This window comes from Podarcis liolepis (genome assembly GCF_965112155.1).
Source record: "Podarcis liolepis genome assembly, chromosome: 1".
Taxonomy (NCBI): domain Eukaryota; kingdom Metazoa; phylum Chordata; class Lepidosauria; order Squamata; family Lacertidae; genus Podarcis; species Podarcis liolepis.
The window spans coordinates 47,869,574-47,889,791 of NC_139554.1; the positions used below are offsets into that span (position 1 = coordinate 47,869,574).

General features: G+C 42.8%; 1 protein-coding gene and 1 long non-coding RNA gene across 5 annotated transcripts in view; one reads left to right on the forward strand and one right to left on the reverse strand.

The window, feature by feature from the left end:
• Positions 1 to 10,093, forward strand: part of DCAF5 (DDB1 and CUL4 associated factor 5) — a 44,810-nt gene extending 34,717 nt beyond the window's left edge. For all 4 annotated transcript variants that reach the window (XM_083506657.1, XM_083506660.1, XM_083506659.1 and 1 more), the window contains exons 8-9: positions 1,243 to 1,370; positions 7,251 to 10,093. In XM_083506657.1, the coding sequence (XP_083362783.1) occupies positions 1,243 to 1,370; positions 7,251 to 9,032 (1,910 nt within the window). In that variant the 3' untranslated portion in view covers positions 9,033 to 10,093. The remainder of the gene's footprint in view (positions 1 to 1,242; positions 1,371 to 7,250) is intronic.
• LOC310710660 overlaps positions 1 to 20,218 on the reverse strand; it is a 33,241-nt gene that overhangs the window by 246 nt on the left and 12,777 nt on the right. The window lies entirely within an intron of this gene.

Sequence of the window (20,218 nt, forward strand, 5' to 3'; positions counted from 1 at the left end):
TTATATTTGTATGACCAAGTGAATGTAGTTCTCCTGTGATAAAGGAGACACAGACCTGTTGGCTTCAGAGGCCTGGGACTCTTAGAAACATAAGACCCAGGACGTGTACTGTGTCTTATTAGATAGCAGGTTTGTTTTAGAGTTCCTTCCTTACTTGCAGCTACGTGCAGATTGCTGTTCTTCCTTCCAGAATTCCCTTTCCCCTGGTCTGCCTACTGCAAGTCCTGGGGTGAACTAGTCTACACTTAACTCAGAGCAACCTGGAATCCTGGTTTGGATCAAGGAATGGATCTGCCATAAGCATTACAGTGACTAATCAATTGGCAAACCACCAAGAGAGTAGATAAAAACAAATGCATTTGTGTTGGCTTGCCCTTTACTTGAAGTATCTTTTCTTCCTATCTCTGTTGAGGCCATCACTACTTTACCTTCTGGATAATAGTTAGTACCAACAGTGTAGTAAAATGGAATGTCCATCTATCTGCCTGCCCATAGTTCTGAAGTTGCTAAGGGGAAGACTGACTATGATTTGGAAGCTTCATCTGATGAGAAATGCTGCTGTACGTCTCCACCAGACATTCCTATCTTCAGCCTGTTCTGTTCCAGTTACATTGGTTATCAATACAGTGGTGCCCCGCAAGACGAATGCCTCGCAAGACGGAAAACTCGCTAGACGAAAGGGTTTTCCGTTTTGGAGGTGCTTCGCAAAATGAATTTCCTATGGGCTTGCTTCGCAAGACGAAAATGTCTTGCGAGTTCCTGCTGGTTTTTTTTCCTTCCCCCCTTTTTCTAAGCCGCTAAGCTGCTTATCAGCTGATCCGATCAGCAGATAAGCCGCTAAAAGCCGCTAATAGCGCTAATCCGCTAATCCTCAATGGGCTTGCTTCGCAAGACGAAAAAACCGCTAGACGAAGAGAATCACAGAACGGATTCTTTTCGTCTTGCGAGGCACCACTGTATGCTGTTTTTCACAACTATATGTGGTATGCATGCATACAGGCTTACTGGAGTTTTTGAATATTTCACCACTGGCATAGTCCAGAGTCAGGGTGTCCTTGATTTAAGGCAGTTTTACTTGCTGCCAATGAAATAGTGACTAATTTAGTGGAAGGTGCACAGTGGGATAAGGGCAGTGGTGGACTTATGGCCTGTAGCTGTATACAGCTAGTATTTCAAATTCAGTGCAAACAAGCCATTCTCTGGTATATGGAGCTATTCTCTTCTGTTGCTGTTTTTTTCCAGGTGGAATCGGCAGGGTGGTTAATGGTGCATTTATGGTATTGAAAGGTCATCGTTCAATTGTGAATCAGGTCCGATTTAATCCCCACACCTACATGATCTGCTCCTCAGGTGTGGAAAAGATTATTAAGGTGAGCCCTTTTCCTCCGCTTTGCCATGGCTGTTGAGTATCCTCTTCTCAGATCTTAAAGTAAATGAAACTTCTTTTAAATGTGTAAACATTTCCTTGCTCATTCTCTGTGATGCGTGTTCTTAAGCAGAACTGTTGGTTGCTGTGATAATGCAGGCCTTGTGTTCTTTGCTAGAATGTGCTTCATATTCTTCATTTATTGGGAAATACAAGTTAAGGCAGCCACACACACCAGCAAATGGCATGTTTAATATAATTGCACTAATCAAAGCTGGTACAGTCGAGACACCCACACACTTTATCCCCCTCAGTGAGAACCAAACTAGATAAAATGTTGGCAGCCTGCTCATGTCTCCCACATATTTGGGTTTTGTGGGGAGTTGTTTGTTTACTGAAATGCAGCCATGGAAGGGGGGGCTGATAACTTGATCAAGGAAACAAAGGGTTTCCTTGAGCCAATTATTATAATATTTATTCATACCTTGCTTTTCCCCTTATAGGATTCTAAAGTGGCTTACAGATAAAAACATGACTCACTAAAAACATTTTTAAAAAACCAGTTAAACATCAATAGAATTAAAACTATATACATATATGAAATCTGTTTAGAACATAACAAATAATTGCAATAAAAACCACAAATGAGTTGTCCAAGGCATTTAAGCAGTTGTCTTTTATCAAGAGCAGCAACTGTATTGACGGGTGCTTCTTGAGAGACAGCATGTCCACTCAAGGAGCCCCTCTTCATAGAGGAGGCTTTTTCAGTGTCCATGGATGAATACATGCCCTTGGAGGCCTTCCCTGACACCTGCAGGGTCCCATCCTCCCACCCCTTCCCTGCTGAAATTTGGCTTGGGAAAATTTAACTTTTGCTCCCCAGCTGCACACTCTGGGTTGGTCACCCTCACTTAAGCTTAGTGGGGAGCCAAAGGGCGTTCCCAGGGCTAAATACTGGCAGGGTGAAGGGAATGAGTCTACATCCATGTGCATAGTTGTGGAATGTACATGGTGCTCCCAACAGTTTCTCCAGTTTGTAAATATGTCCATAGCTGGCGCCCTCTGTTCTGTGGGTAAATAACCCTTAAGATCTGAAACAACACTCAGCTTCTCCAGGTGTTCATGCAAGACACAGTTGTAAGGAGCGATAACTTGATAAATATTTATGAAAATAGTAGATGGTCTGAAATGTTTAATTGCTTGAAACACACTTAGAGGCTACTGCCTGTGCATCAGTGAGGTTATTTTTTTGCTGGGTTGAGATTATCGGAGTTGGGTGCAAACCACAACATTAGCTGTTTTGGGGATGGTACACATATTTGGTTTTGGTTCTGCCACAGAACACATTGGCCGCATTTGCATCGCCTTCCTTCAAATCCAGGACTTTACCCATTCTAAACTCTGAACAAACCTGTGAAGTAGCCATTTAGCTGGGAGAGAGGGAGTTTCATGGGTGGAGAGGGGCTTGAAAGTCACTTTTCCTGGTCCAAGTCCCAACTCCCTTGTTGCTGCACCACACTGGCTCCCTGACGTTGAGCTGAACCCTTGAGTAGATCGTCTTGAGCTCTTTTATGTATATACAGGTGCCCTGCAGGCTTAGAAAGCAGGTTCAAGAGGATTTAATTCTACGCCTGTTCTGTTTTCAACCATCCGCTGAAGAGCTTTGTAAATGTCTTTAGGGCAGATGGCAGTAATTGAGGTATATCATGTAAACACTTCAGTCAGTTGCACATTGACTGACTGACTGTAACCCTGTTGGCCATTTACAAGCTGGGGGTCATGGCTGGCCCAAATCCTGCCAGCATGGTCCACTGCCTGTCTGCATAATACAGTACCAAGAATCTATATTCAGTCTGTGTCTCTGGCTTGTTCTTTGAGTTTGCTACTGCTTTCTCACCCTATTCTCCAGATACTAATGCATATTTAAAAAGGGATATATCTGGCAGCAGCACAAGCAAGGATTTTAATTACACAGTGTTGTGTACCATTGAAATGCCTTGCTTCTTGTTTTCAAGACGTCTGCCCTAACTGTATTTACACCAGTTTCTGCCAAACGGGTATACAGTACACATAGACTTAATTGGTTCAGTTTGAAGCCTCTTGAGAAATCTGGATGTAATAACCAATGAAGCTTTGAATCTTTCCTGGGTGACGGTACTTGGTCTGTTGGTTTAATGTATGTATATAAACAGCCCCCGTGTTGCTTTTCTTGCACCTACATTTTTTTTTTGGGGGGGGGGGTAGTGATTCAGTTAAGTGTCTTTTTCAAGAGCTCTCCCAGCCTGAAAGGTTGTGGTGCTTGAATGCCTCTGGAAAAGAGAATTCATGTTAGATCATAGGTTCAGCATGTGCATTTGTGAAACATGCCTATCTTTTCTAATGTACAAGCTTAAAACTAATTATGAGGAAGAAATATTGATGTATGTAACTGCCATGCTGGAACTCCAGTTTTTCTGTGCCTTGTTCTCATTTTTGCAAGACAACCTATTTTGGGACAAGAATGGCTCAGCTTCAGATTGCTCGCACCTAAGCTCATATCCTACGATCACACATTGTAGGCCAGCCTTGTGAGCCCCTTATAGACTTTCCCGCCTGTTCAGATCAAAATGTGAGGCCCTGCACTGGAATTTTCACCTGGGTAAGGTTGAATTGGCAGGAACCCAACAGAGCAATTCTTTGCAAGGGCTCCCAATTTTAATAACCCTTCAGAAAGCTGATCTATCTGGCTCCTAAATCCTTAGAGGGGTTGCCAAAACTTGGCCTTGAGAGGAATTTGAGAGGTGGATGAGCGGGTGTGGACAGCTGCTGGTGACTTTTCTGTTTTGGCGTGTTATGAATTAAAGTAAATTTAAAATCCAGCTTTATTTGAATTGTTAGCATGGCTTGATGACAGAGTAATTTTGTGTAAAGTTTTTATGTGGAAGATAGCCTTTGAGAAGAGACTTTAAACTAAATGGAGATTATGAAGCAACGCCATGATTCAGAGAGAACATAATGGTGAGTCAAAGGAGAAGACTGCAGAAAAGCTTACTTGGCAGGCAGATGTTGCTCTGCAAGCGGTAGAAAGGTAGAGTTGTGTACACTATTGAGAGAAACTGACTGAAGTCTGTAGAGGGCTTGACAGCAGGAGGGCAGTGTTGAACTGACTATTGATGGTAGTGGCAACTTGTCAAACTGTGTGGGAGGGAAAGTTGTAAGGTATTGCTGATTTATACTTTAATGAAAATTGAAATGCACTACTATGTAAGAGATGGAAGGTTTTTTCAGCCATGTTTCTATGGAGACAACCATAGAGACAAGCTACTATCTGTCTCTTGCTTTTATAGGATAATTTGATGTAGCACACCTAATTATATACACTTGCAGCAAAATCATAATTTAGCCTACCTGAACACAGCATAAAATATCTTGCTGGCATGTGACTTAACCTGACATCTCTGAAAGGTCACCTTCCTGCATGTAAAAGGAGTCTGAGGCTTTCCTGGCAACTGCAGGTGATGATAAAAAAGGTGGCTCCTTTGAAGGGCTTTGCTTACTTCTCAACTTCTATCCCAACTCTAAAATCTTCCCAAAGAGTAGCTGTGTTCATCTCTTGCAACAAAAAACAATCAGTCTTGTGTCTCTTGTGTCTCCTTCAATACGAATGCATATATCGTGACATAAGCTTTCAGGGACTCAAGCCCACTTGTCAGATGCATGAAGTGAAATCTTAGTTGGCAGGAGAAAATGGTAAGGTGGGAGTCATGTCTATCTTGTTACATTCTTTGGTAGTAAGTGCCTTTACAAGGATTTCTTCTGCAAAGTCATGTTTTTAGGATTCATGTTTTCAAAGTGGGTGTGGGGACTAGGCTTGAGGATGGTATGAAAGAATGGAGTGAGGGAAGGGTGTGAAGTTCCTGACTTTATTTTCAAATAATTGAAGGGGAAATTCAATAGCCATTAATTTTTCTCCCTTTTGATTACTGCCTAACCTGTTCTTTGGTTTTGATACTATCTTTCTAACCCAAACTTTTCTACAGATGCATGAGAACTAATGACTTGTATGTATTTTTGTTTCCTTACTGACATTTGGAATCTCCCCAGATTCCACATTCATGTTGTGATCCAATGGGTGTTCCTTGCAGGTCTTCCTCAAAGTTGGACTATTCCGTTATTATGCAGAATTAAAATAGGAACAACCTCCGCATGTCTGTACTTTTTGTTCTGGGGGAAGTAATTTGAGGGAGGCATTTCTGAATTCAGCTACTTACTGAACTGGTTCCTTTAAAGGACTGTTAAGAGGACCTATCACGACTCAGCAGCACTAAACAACTATCACCCAGTCACAAATATCCCCTTCTTGGGCAAGGTGATTAAAAGCATGGTGGTGGTCCAGCTTTAAGCCTGTGAGAAGGAAGCTGAGCGTCTGGACCCATTTCATTCTGGCTCCAGGCCTCTTCATTGTACTGAAACTGCTTTGGGTGCCTTGTCTGATGACTTTTGTTGAGAGAGAAGGGGAATGCAACCCTGTGCATTCTCTTTGACTTCTCTGACTTTTGGTAGTGATGACTATGGAATTCTTCTGGACTGACTGGGGGGGGCACCATTTTACTGGGGTTATGTTCCTACCTCCAGGGTCAGTTCCAGAAAGGAGCAATTGGGGGAGGGCTGTTACTTGACACCCTGGGAATTGACCTGTGGAATTCTGCAGGGGTCCATTCTATTGTCCATCCTGTTGTTTACTTGGCCTGGCCCCTTGGGGTGAAAGGCTGATAATAAATAGCAGAAGTAAAATAAGATATGTAGAGCACGTCTCTCGAAGGCCCCAACCCACAACTTAGGTGAGGGCTAGATGAAGGTGGGGAGGTAGGGCCTGCTACAGAAGGGCTGGCAAACAATTAATTTTTTTAAGAAGCGGATTAGGATAAATGGGCATTACCTCCAAGCCCTACTATGCTGTTTACCTCACATGTGCATAGATCTGCTAGCAAAAGAGGATGGATCATGTCTGCTGTTGGTGATTAAATGAGCACAGATGTACACTAACAGGCATGATCATCCTCTTTTGCAAGCACAGCCTTCTGCCTGGGAGGTGAATGGTGTCAGGTGGTTCTGATCATCTGTGCTAATTCAACCATATAATTGTGTTTTAGTGCTAGCCTAGGTGTATTTTTAAGAAATACTTGGTAGGACAGCAAAATTCTAAGCACCCCCATCAGCCTCATAGGCATACATGATTGGAAATGGCTGCACTGCTGTTATCATGGCATTTGAGTATAGGGGAACCAATAATAACAACAACAACAACAACTGCTTTTTTATTACTTCTACCCCACCCATCTGACTGGGTTGCCCCAATCACTCTGGACGTCTTCCAACAAAATATAAAAGCACTGTAAGACACCAAACATTATAGATGTTCAGCTTACATTGTGCAGCCATCCACAACTGCTGAGATGCTGAACCATGCAACTTATTGAAACACCACAACACGTCTCTAAAACAAGCTCTAGCTTTAGTTTCCTGGGAAACAAATGCCTTCCTTACTGCCTAGACTTTTATTCAGAAAGCAACCTAGTATTCTTACCACCTCCTTTCTCTCTCTCTCCCCCCCCCCACTTGTAAACACCTATTAGATAAAAATAGAGTTCTGCAGTCTGGCGTTCATTTCATTTCAAGCTGGAAGCATTTTATGAGTTGTGAATCCTCAAGTGTAGGTGGGGAAACATTTTGCACGTGAAATGGAACATCTTTGTGAAACTGAGTAAAAAGAATTGTTCTTTAAGATCAGCTACACCAATAGTCTTGCAGAATGATATAGGTATATCAGCAGACTGCTGAAAAGCCTTAAAATAGCAACCGGGTGATATATATAAAGCAACACTTCTTTTTATTCTTTTTACAGATCTGGAGTCCTTACCGGCAGCCTGGTTGCACAGGAGATCTGGATGGTAAAATCGAGGACGATTCCCGTTGTCTGTACACACATGAAGAGTACATTAGTCTTGTGCTAAACAGTGGCAGTGGCCTGTCTCATGACTATGCCAATCAGTCAGTCCAAGAGGATCCACGGATGATGGCCTTTTTTGACTCCTTGGTCCGTCGAGAGATTGAGGGGTGGAGCTCTGATTCCGACAGTGACCTTAGTGAAAGCACAATCCTGCAGCTCCATGCCGGAGTAAGCGAGCGTTCAGGGTATAGTGAGTCTGAGTCCTCCACATCTCTGCATCACTCCCCACCTCACATGACGGAAGAATCTGATGAAGCTGCCTATAACTTGGGAACCTTGAGATCTACCGAATCTCCACCAGCCAGAGAAGCTGTGGCTTCTCGCCAGCAACGTTTGTCTGCACTGAGGAGGTACCAAGACAAGCGTCTCTTGGCCCTTTCTAATGAGTCTGATTCTGATGAAAATACTTGTGAGACGGAGCTAGATGCTGATCTCTTCCCAAGGCCCAGGTCCCCAAGCCCCGAAGAGAATGACTCGAGCAGCTCCAGCAGCAGCAGCAGCACAGAAGATGACGAGGAACTGAATGAGCGCCGTGCCTCAACCCGGCAACGCAACGCACTAAGGCGCAGGCAGAAGCCACAAAAGGAAGAAAGGACTAATGCAAATGCCAGCACAGAAAACACAAGTACCTACTTAGGCGAAGACCTCTATGATTATCCCCAGATCAAAGTGGATGACCTCTCTCCTTCTCCAGCCTCATCTCCCGAAAGGAGTACTGCAAATACTGAGGTCCGCAAAGAGAAGGTCTCTCCTTGCTCAGAAAGTGAATCTGTAGACAGGAAGATCTACAAAGCTTTCAGGTGGCTCCACTATTCTTATATGTCTTATGCAGCTAACAAAGATGGCGAAACTTCGCATGGAGGTGGTGAAAGTGAAGGGAGACCTGGAACTAGCAGAAAAACCCAAGGTGGGCAGGATCCCTCTACTGAAAACCGCAACAAGGAAACCTTCAAGGAACGTAGCTCGGCAGAAAATTCTAGAAATGGTCAAGATCATGAATACGATAATCAGCGGCAGCTGGAGGATCAAGAGAACGTCACCCAAGGGAACGGAAACAGTGGGACTGTGGAGCATTCGTTTGAGATGAAGAAGCTCAATGGAAAAGCCACATGCAAAGGCCGAAGTAGTTGCACTGAAGAGCCACGCAGCCAGCCTGCAGGATTTGTGGAGCAGAAAAGTAACCAGAATTGTCAACCTGCCCCCAGCCACAACCCACTGGTTGTCTCGAAGGATTCATTTTCCACCGCTGCCACCTGTAGTGGATCTGGAAATTACTCTAGAAACCCAACAGATGACAATGAGGACAGGAACACGGACAATTCCTGTGCAAACCACAATAATGGTCACTTGCACCCTCGCTCTTCTTACCTTAGTAACGGACAGAGTTTTGGAGAGCAGGAGGCTGTGGCTCAAGGAAGACAATTACACTTAAATGCTGATAATGGCAGCCTTGTGCAGACATGCACATCCTTGCACAAGGAATGCAGCCTGTCTGCAACAGACTCTCCCAGTCACACCGTGAGCACGAAAGAGGAAGCTGCCGAGTTGCATCTTCCGGGCAGTGATGGCTCGCAGATCCGTGGGCGACAGAAAAGGCATAGAACAGAGTTTGAAGACACAGATTCTGAGAAGTCTTCCTCAGAAAAGAAGTTAAAAACACACGCAGCCTGGGTTTGAAATGTCACATTTCCAGTTCTCCATTCCATTCTCCAGTGGGTCTATTTTAAATTGCCAGGGGCTATGTTGTATAAAAAAAATCTAATCAACCTTTAAAATGAGACTGAGTATAGTGTACCCTTACAAGGTTCTGTTCAAGTAAATCCTTATTCAGACAGTTGACTTACTCTCGTGTGATGTGTGGTGTTTGTTCAGCTAGCTACCTAACGTGGCTATTGTAAATCTTACTCTTCTGAAAAGAATTATTTGCGTGTTGATACTGTGGGTTTTATAGCCTCATTGACTTGAGTGATAGGCAACTGACATCTATGACTGATGCTTCTGGGGTGTTTTTCTGCACATGAAAATGGGAGCAAATTGGGTGCAGCCTTCTAACCCTCTCCCATGCTTCTGAAGTCTTAAAGAAGAGTGACTGTTTGATTTGGTGGAAGCATTCTCATGGTTTATGTATGTAAAGTAACATCACACAGCTGTTTGTACTTAAAGTAATCCAATTACTCATTCAAGAAGCAGGAGATGGTTTTGTTTGAAACTGTTAAGGTAGTATCCAGAATGACCTTGCTCTTTTTCCTTCTTCTAAAGTTAAGCCTCTCCTCCCACAAAGTAGCCATATTTGTCATTGGATTAGAACGTAGACTCCACTCCAATTGAAATTCACTAGAGGTATAATCTGGAAGCACTGCTGTACTTCCCATGGCTTCATTTGCTGTCCCTAAGCTCTTACCTGATTTACAAAATAACTTGCAGGAAAGCTACACGAAATCTTGTATGTAGCTACAACTCTTGTGTCTGCATGAAACTGGTGATACAGTCCAGGAAAGATGGTTAGTGTAACTCGGAGGAGAAAAATGCATATTGATGTACCTAACAAGCTAACTGTGAGCGTAAACTGAATCTTGAGACCCGGTTCTCTCTTCTTTTCTTTTCCTTTTTTAAAATAATTGATCTTCTTTGGAACAGTAGGCTGACTTTAGAGACCCTGGTTTTACAAGTCCTGCACTACTGTTCAAAAGGTGCAGATTGATGTATGGTTTCCAATTAAACAAATATTTTTGAGTGTATTGACTATCTTGTTTTTTATGGTAAACCATAACATTGGTATATATTTTTGTAATACAATAGTTATATACTGGAGAGGGGATGGCCTTGCAGTTCAACACTTGACACTGGTAAATTCTTCTGGGATTCCAAGTAAACAGAAATGTTAATCAGCCAATTTTTGTACGTTACCTGCAGAGTTTTTAATAATGGTGGCTGGCACAACCGTACTCAACAGGGTGGGGGGAGGGGGGAGGGGTTCCCCTAGATCAGGGGTCTGCAACCTTTAAGACAAAAAGAGCCACTTGGACCCGTTTCCGAAGAAAAAACAACAACTGGGAGCCGCAAAACCATTGCGACATTTAAAACAAATATATCTCCGGAGCCACAATCTGACAGCGGGCGGGAAGGTGACGTCGGGACGGTGCGTGACTAACGCACGCACCGCCCCCATGCGACGTCACAGCCAGTACAGCGCCCGCCACAGTGAGGAGTGTCGGGGCGCACAATGCACCTCCTCCCCTCGCTAGTATCCGCCCCGGAGCCGTGGCAAAGGTGTAAAAGAGCCACATGCGGCTCCGGAGCCGCGGGTTGCAGACCCCTGCCCTAGATGCTGTTACGATTTGTGCTCTGCTTTTGGGTGGTTTGCCTGTCCCTTCCCACCTTACAAAGTAGGTTGGTAGGTGCCAGCCCTACTGTGTCCTTTAGTGTTAGCTGGAGCTCCTTTCCTCTAATACTTCACTGCTTATAGCGTGTCTTAATGGTTTTGTGTGATTTTGGAAAGTCAAATATGGATTAAGGAGGGGTGGGATGGGAAAATTTTCAGTAGGAGTCCTACTCCACACATGTTTAAGATCTCTTCCCTTTGGTCTCTTCCTGATTTTTGTACATATTGAGGCATTTATGAAATGGGCACCTATACAAATGTGAAGGAACTAATCAACTTTATACCACAAAACAAACAGCCATCTACTTTGCAGCCTACTTCTATGCATCTTTAGTCAGAAGCAAGCTCCACTGAGTACATCTGGACTTAGTGTTGCATCTAACAAGGGCATCCCATTTGTGCAAAGACTTCTGTGCTTCCCTTCTCATGCTCCCCAAATATGCTCTGGTGGCACCCCAATACTGAAGAGAAGATTGGGCAAGGGAGGGGAAGGTTTGTTGGGCAAGCAGAAGTCCTTGCATCAACAGGACCACTTCATTGGATACTGCTCTTAGTCCCACATGTTTGTGTAGGATTGCTGGCATAGTTTGCTGCACCAGATTTATGATGGCTGTGTGAAATATTGTACTGAAGTGACTCTTACCCAGGGCTTTCCAAACTAAGTACATGAACCAGAGTTTCATTCAAGAGACCCACAAAAGCTCTCTTAAAAATACAATTAAAAACCATACAGCACCTGGCACGGCACATTACAATTACTACAACCGGTGGGGGGGGGGGGGATCATTAAGTGGCACCAGTACCCTCAGCAATATTCAAGTTGGGGGGGGGAGTTTGTGAACACTGTCTTAAACAATAAATATAAAAATAAAATGCTAAGCATTGTGGTGGAGCCTCACTAGCGCTGAAACTGCTTGAGCCTTCTCTTGGAATTTGAAGAGTTCTCCACGATCCTTGGATCATCACTTGCTAGGGGATTCTTCTAATACAAGCGTCCTACATTGCCAGGTCAGTGTTTTAGAACCAAACGAAAAATGACAGAATGAGGTGCCCTGTTGTGTAGTACTTTGCACAATTTTCCTTTGTGTATATTGTATGCTGCTGTGTCAATGGCTAAAGGGTGGGGTCAGTCATTAATTTTGGGGGCCTCTTTAATGATGAATGAAAAGGAAAGTGTGTCTCTTGAATCTATTAACTGGTGCTTAGCTTTTCATGCAAAAAGGGTCTTCTGTAATACACAGCTGCTCAACTAAGCTCTACAGCCCTGGTTTTGGAAGTGTTGCTTTATGCCTAAGCTTTTACTGGGGAAAGGGAAGGGGGCCACCTTCATGAAATGGAAAAGGGGATTTCAGAAGAACTGGAAGACGAGGTAAAGGAGATGGAAGAAAATATACTGCCCAAGGGAGAAGTGAAAGCATGAAAGGCAGAGTGGATATGCTTCAAGTCGAATAACTTGATCTGCTTTACAAATAATTAATATTAATCTGATTGTGGTGTGGTGGGTGTGTAAGTGCATTGAGGAGGGAGTTTCTCCATCGCAAAGATTTGAAAAAGCAAATGCTTATGGTTTTGCAATTGGAAAGCATTGTGCAATAGCATAATAGTTAGCAGATAGATTTTCCTCTCCTGTCACGGTAACTTGAAAGCACAAACCTTGAGATAAAACTTTTTTGTGTGTTTTGTAACTTGAACTTACTCATTCTGTAGTTTGGGGCTTTGCAGCTCTTCCCCCTCCCCCTCCGCATTTTATCACTTAAACTATTCTCTACAGGCACATACGTTGGCACTCAAAACAGGTGGAGTTGCAGAGCAGCAGCTCCCAAACCCAACCAAGTCAACAAAGACTTTTCCTTGAGGATTATGTTGTCTTGACTGTTTCTCCTCTCCACGTCTTATTCCTCATTAGGAGACCTTACAGTAAGGTGCCAAAATTTCATTGACTTCTATCTCCCCAGTAATTTTAAAGGAAATGGAAACAAGCTTTGCCATTTTAAAAGGCAGGAAATTACTGAAATTTTTACTTGGAATATAAAATCATGGGTGGTTATGAATCATGTTGACCAGAATTTCTATGGTAAAAGGTCACATGACCCCAGTTGCTAGGAGCACCACCATGCCCATAGATGAGAAATCCCTTCTATCATTTGGCCAGTGAATATTGGGAGACATAACACTGAACCAGCTTAATCATTGGTTTGACAGAACACAGCAGTTCTTATATTTTTTTTTAAAAAAAACATGACTGCAAGCTTTAACTTATAGCTGCATTGATGGACCAAATCTGCAACTGATTTAAAGAAGGGTATATTTTTAATAACTGCAGAGTAGTCGTGTATGTGTTGGCTAGTTTGGCTTTGTTATGTTTCTCCTTATGGGGAATGAAGGATAATATTGCAGGTGGCCTTTCCTTCCTATGATAAGTAGCAGCTTTCTGGAATTAAATTCTTTTACTACTTTCAGTGTTCTCAAAGACACCTTTATATTTTGGTCATAGCTATGCTTGAACACCAGATAACTTTTAATCTAACTGCAGATAGCTCTAGTTTGTGTAAAAATAGATTAAAAATATGCAATGTTAACTGCTGCAGAAATATTCAGCAACCATCTGTGATTGATCCAGGGCTCATTTTAGCCACGTGAAAGAAAATACCTTCAGCAAAACTTTTATGGCTATTGTACAGGTGGTTTGAGAGACTTGTTGCAAAACCTAAAATAATAACATAGCTCTCCAAGTTACCTACTTGCACTGTAAATGAGAACCTCTGTTAACCTAAGATGCTGTAGAAGCATGACATCCTTAATTCTGCTGCAGCATAGTTGTGGCTACGTCAAAGTTGTGCAGAATTAAAGACTGCATCTTAGTGCAACTTGCCAATTTAAGGTTAGCCTAAGCCAACTTAGACATATTGTATTCAATAGGGCATGTTCAAGCCATGCGCAAGGTTGTCACTAGCAATTCATTTGTAGAAGGGCTTTTAAAGAGTTTGAGAGGCCCACTCCTCAAGTCCAAAGACAATTGCCATCAACTGTAATCATGACCATCGTATATTTGTCCTGCCTTTGGGAAGGCTAGCTACTGTTCCTCTATGAACTGTTTTTAGTTCTGGGACCTGACTGTAGTATACCAGACATTGCTTGGTATTCTCCATTTCTCCACTTAAAAATGGCACCCTTCAGGAAACCTCTGCTTTATTTGATTTTCAGCTAACATTATTACAGAGGAAAGAGAATGATGTGCTTGCATTGTGCAAAGTATGTCCTTCCAATTTCTCTTCACAGTAACCTTGTGAAGCAGGCCAGTGCTACTACAATTTGATATAGATGGAAATGAGCTGAAAATTAGTGACTTGACTGAGGAGTTTGTGGAAGAACCAAGTAGAAATGAGTATGCATTGCCCCAGCATAGACAGAAAAATAGGCAAGATGAATAAACCTTTCCAAGTATCCTACTTGCATATATGTACAACTTGGGCCTAAATTTGGTTTCAATTTGAAATAAATAGATCAAGAGTTGTTATGCAGCCAAACTGGTCTGCAGTCCGCTAGGTTTAACTTAACGGACTTGTGCTGGCTAGAAGCTTATGGCAGCATTAACATCTGAAGAGACAGATTCCTCCATATGTTCTTATTTGTTTCTGGAACTTAAAAATGACCCAGCCATGTGTTTGGGGTGAAGCGTGTGCTAAATTTTCTTTCACTCCAAGAGCTAAATTAATTTCGTGCCAAGTTCTGCTCTTGAAAGCAAGAAAATCGACTCTGCCATAGTATAGGGGTGTGTGGGTTTTTCCCTCTTCTGAAGAACACAATGATTGGCTTCAAGATTGGAAATCTCTGCTGAAGGCTATATTTTATGGTTTGAATCTAAAGTCATTTTGTAGCTGAAATCTGCTGAACTGTTGTGGTCTCACTGCAACTGTAATCCTAATTTCATAAGGTGGAATAAATTCAATTTCTGGCAACATGCCATTAGGCCGTGCCCTTCTAAATAAAATTTCACCAACACTCTCTGAAAAAAGTCTTGGCTTTATACTTTTTTCTCAGTGAATGTCAATAAATGGTCATCATTTGACATCTGCTCTGCATAATAATATTTTTAAAAAATTTCTATACCGCCCTTCATCCAAGAATCACAGGGCAGTTTACAACATAAAATCACAAAAATACATACCATAGGAACAAACAAAACCAATAGTCCCTCCACAGCTTGAAAGGCCATAGATTGTTTAATTAGTAAGTAGAGCAAGACCTTTGAATGGATGAGGTTTAAGAGATATATTAATCCTCCTGCATGTGGTTAGTAAAATCACTCTTGTATCTGATAGTGGACCCCAACACAGTTCCATTTCTAATGTGAATCTGATTTTAGCCTGGCCAGTTCCTGGGAAAAGGAGTCGACAAGAAACCCCATAACTCTCAACTAGAGAGAGGACAAGGTCCACCATTGCAAACAGCTACCGTTAGCCACACCATGCCAGCTATTTGATTAAGTCAGCTAGGTGCATTCATCGTTACAAGATATTTTGCAATGCTAATTAAACTTCTAGGGTAGGACTGAAGGACCTGTAGTTCTTCAAGTGTTGTTGGACTCCCAAATCCCATCATCCCTGACAGCTGGACATCTGAAGTCCAATTACATCAGTGGGGTGGGGGGTGGGGCACAGATTCCCCTTAAGGAATAACTTGGAGCAGGGTGGTTAGTAGTTGGAATTTCAAATTTATTTATTTTTTAATAGAAAACTATATCCTACACAGAATTAATAGAAGACAACCATGGTCTTTCATGTCCTCTTTCACCTACCTACCCCCCCCCCGCCCTGCTATGATTAACATATCTTCTCAAACAGACCTGCTCTCTGTCCCATCTGGAAACATTATGGCAAAGACTGACAATTGGTTCAGCATGTCTTACTAAGCAGATTTCAGTGGCACTCTTCTACTGACCAGCTTTTGGAATTGATATGGTACAAAAGCCTTCCCCCAAAGTGACAGTTTTTAACGTTTTACTAGATGTCCCAAGTTGGGTTTCCAGAGTCTTCAGCTGTCTTTGTGTGCTGTTTTTGTCATGGCTATGGCAGCTGAAATCCTTGCCCTGATACCTTTGCAAAGAATGTAAGCACCGACCGTACTTGTGCACTAAGTTAAAGCATGTGTGAAAGCTTTACAACTTATTTAGAGTACCTTGCAGAGTTCAGGAGCCCTATATCTTTTTACATCAGACTTGATAAAAGGGCCTTTATGTTTAGAAAGCTTGCCTGTTAATATTGCACAGCCAGGTTACCAGACTTCAATATAATTCCCAAGGCGTCTTGAATAATAACTGCCTCGCTGGGTGTCTTGGTTTGGATCGAGAGACGAAAAGGAGAGCACACAGGAACAAGTGTCTCTGGTGCACAAACCAAAGCCAAAAACATCTATCTCTGATTTGCTGGAAATTTAGATGTTCCTTACCATGAGCCAGCCAAGGATTGGAACTGAGCCACATCACTGTAAGTATTCCTGAGAAACATGTTGAAGCCACTATAATAGATAAAACATGGAATGGCAGAACTGATTTGAAGTCTGCAGATCGACATCATTTATTATTTTTGGCTGGTGAACAAGTAGTGTCATTAAATATGCATAGAATTTAGTGAAAGACTTTTAACACGTCTGCCTCCTCAGTCTGTGCACTAGTTGCTCATGAGATATAACCTACGTTAGTCAACTGAGGCTGTTGGTTGGATATGTTCAGTACTTAACTGAGTTTGCATTTCAGTTATACATAGTAGTAATACCCCACTTGCTTTGGACTAGTGTTTCTCCATGCAGCATCAAAAAGAGAATTAACACTTCAGACATTTTTGTTTCACCTGACTGCCACTGTCCCACAGGCCCTTTATACATGGCCCCCAAAGAGGAAACAAGTCTCACACTTGTGTGTGAAAGAGGACAAAGCTGGGCCATGCCTTTGACTAAACAGATGCATGTGCTCATCTACATGAGCAGATACAGTGGTGCCCCGCAAGACCAATGCCTCGCAAGACGAAAAACCCGCTAGACGAAAGGGTTTTCCGTTTTTCGATGCGCTTCGCAAGACGAATTTCCCTATGGGCTTGCTTCGCAAGACGAAAATGTCTTGCAAGTCTTGTGGGTTTTTTTGCTTTCCCCCCCTTTTGCTAAGCCGCTAAGCCACTAATAGCCGCTAAGCCGCTAAGCCTTTAATAGCCGCTAAACCACTAATAGCGCTAATCCGCTAATAGGGTTGCTTCACAAGACGAAAAAACCGCTAGGCGAAGAGACTCACGGAACGGATTGTTTTCGTCTTGTGAGGCACCACTGTACTATAATTTAAATACAATCCATTTCTCCATAGCAGGAGAAGAGTGTGAGCAGGTGCCAGCCCCGAATCCTATACAAATGCTAACTGTTCAAGGTCTCTGGTCTCCCTTCTTTGTCTTGAAAACTGGCATGAACTAGACAACCCTTCTATAGAGGACTGCCCTCTGTGAAGTAGGAAATATGGCCACCCTACTAGCTTTCAGTTCCTTCATCAGTTGAAGGTTTGTTAGCAGAAGAAGCAGGAGCCACGCAATGACAAAGGATGAAGCATTCTCTGCTTACGAACACTCTTCTCTTATTTCAAATGTACAAAAGTTGAGATCCAGTCCAAACGAAAGCAAGCTTAGTGGGCAGGATTTGGCCCAGGGGGCCTCCCATTCTTGATCCCTAGTCTATGACCCCCTGATTATGGCCTCTTGCTTACAGCACAATCCTTACCATGTCTGCTCAGGTCCTATTGAATTCACTGGGGTTTACTTCCAGGTAGGGATGGGGTAGATGGCCAATTCAGTTCACATTTAAAGGTGAATCGAATATCAAATTCAAAATTTCCAAAACCATGCAAAAACCAAAACACACAGTTATCCTTTGAAATTTGCACTCCTCTGAATTTTATGATGTAGCTCTCCAACCAATTTTTACCAAAAAAAAATACAAATATTAGGGGAAAGTGTGCATAAAAATATGTTGGTGAAAATTATATACCAAAATGCATTTTATTGGGGAAAACTTGCAAAAATGTGTACATTACAAAAAAGTGTCTATTAGAACAATTTCACACTGAAATCAGCTGATGAATTTTCATGAGGTTTTTAAAAAAAGTTTTCTAATTACTGCAGAAATGAGAAACAGAGAGAACCAAAATCGACAAATCTTCTCATCCTTACTTTCAGGTAAGTGGTGTTAGGATTGCAGCCTGAGTCCACTAAATGGGTAGATGATTGTTGTTGTTGTTATTATTATTATTATTATTATTATTATTATTATTATTATTATTATTATTTGTACCCCGCCCCACGATGAACATTAGGGTGCAAGAGAGAAAGAGGCCACAACATTTTCTACTTTCTACAAGTATTTGGAAGAAGAATGACTTCTCTTCTGTGGCAGACCTAGTTGTGTTAGGATTTTAGACATTCTTTTGGGCTGGAGATAGATTTTAGACATTCTTTGGACTAGAGATAGTTGCAGCCTCTCTCCCCAGTTTTTTTAAAATCACATGCAATCTCCTGCTTGCAGGTCAGCAGCAGTGATAAAAACCCACCATCTGGTCATGTCTGAAGTAAATATTTCAGAAAACTAAATGCTATATATCATTAACTGGGCTGAGAACTTGCACGACCAGATTTAATCTAGGTACCTCAAAGAGAGCCAGCATTTGAAGATCCATCTCATTAGTACCTTTGGTGAACTGAATCAGGCTCCATTTCATTTTTGTGTCTATCACAATTTAGGAATTGATTAGACTAGCTAGAAAAGTTGTCACTGTGCAAACAAAGAAATGGGCTGAACTGGCACAAGTACAGGATATGTGAAAATCCACTGCACCGTTCAATTACATTAGCAAAGAAAACAAACTTGCAAGAGTTGCGATTTTTTGACAGCACTCTAGCATACCCCTATGCACCTTTCCCTGGATATAAATTATCTTATTTCATCAAACTTATATCTTCAGTGCAGGAATATGCTTGAATGAAATTCTTTTCCTCTCGCACAGCTGATTACACACTATTTAAACTATTTCAAAATATACTCAGTCAAGGATGCAATGTACCAGACCCACATTTTAAAAGCAGATGCAACCCTCTCTTATGTCAAGTTTGGTCCTGACTGCCATGACATTAAGCGGTTGGCTGGCCCTTGTATTTTGGTTTGCTAAATAGCAGCCAAGGGGCTTGATCCAGATGGCTGCTGTTTAAGAACCAGTGAGATGCACTGCTAACGGGCTGTTCCAGATCATAGCTTGCATGTGTCCAATGCACTGCAGAAGGTATAAGAATATGGATGTAGGGGCGGAGGAAGGGGGTGCAGTGAAAGCGGTCCGCCCTGGGTGTCACAACTAAGGGGGTGACAAAATGCTGGCTGGCACTCACTGCGGGGCCTGCAGTGTGCCTGAGCCACGTGTCTCTCCTGGGAGTGATGTGGTGGCTTGGGCGCCCACAGGCTCCGCACTGCCCCAAATGGTCCACCCACTGCCTCCCCTCCCAGCTGTAGGGCGGCTGAGTGGGAGGAGGCAGGCAGACTCCAAGGCCCTGCGGAGCATCCTGCCCCAGCTGGCCCTGCCCCCGCCCAGGTGCCCGATCAACTTGCTCCGCCACTGCATGGATGACCAGACACAGGAGGGAAGGGCCACTGCTGGTACCTCAGCTAGCGGAAGGCTCTCCATGTCACAGTAGCCAGTTGGGTGTCCAGTGATAGTGTTAGATCAGCAAGCACTCACAAACTACAAAGGAAACTTTTTTTAATTGCAAAACTGCTCTAGAGATTGGTGGGAGAGTAGGACAGATGTAAAATGTGGGCAGGGTAATTGGCATGTCTCTTACCATCAGACACCCTGCCTGCCGTGGGCAGTGGAGAAGGGATGCCAGCATTAAGAGCTTTAGAGTCCCTAAGCACTTAATTGATTTTGGTGCACCCTACATACCTACCTACATACCTACCTCTCTATCTATGACAGTTTATCAGTTACCATATTCTAATTTTGATGTATTTCCAAGATTAAAGCATTTTATTTTATTTTATTTTATTGTATGTGTGTGTGTATTTTTCTTTTATTGTGGGAGCCTTCTTTGTGGAACTTGGTTCAGCTACACCATATGGTCCAAGGTATATCCAGCACTGGGAAATTTCTGTGGTGCCCCCCTTCCCTTGAAGCCCTAAGCACGTGCTTATTTTGCTTAATGGTTAATCCAGCCCAGTTCAGCGCAATTTCAGGTAAGATGGTGCTGATTTCCATCAATATCTCACTGAAATTGCATGAGATCTTGCAGAGCACGTGAGATCTGATGCGATTTCAGCAAGCTCTCACCCCAAATTGGCACTGGTGCCGACATTGCTTATCTGCCACCAGCAGAGGTAGCAGGGCAGATGGCACAAAGGCAGCAGTGGCAGGGTCACACTTCCTGTTGTGCCTCAAGTGGTGAAACAGGACAGGCCATCCCTG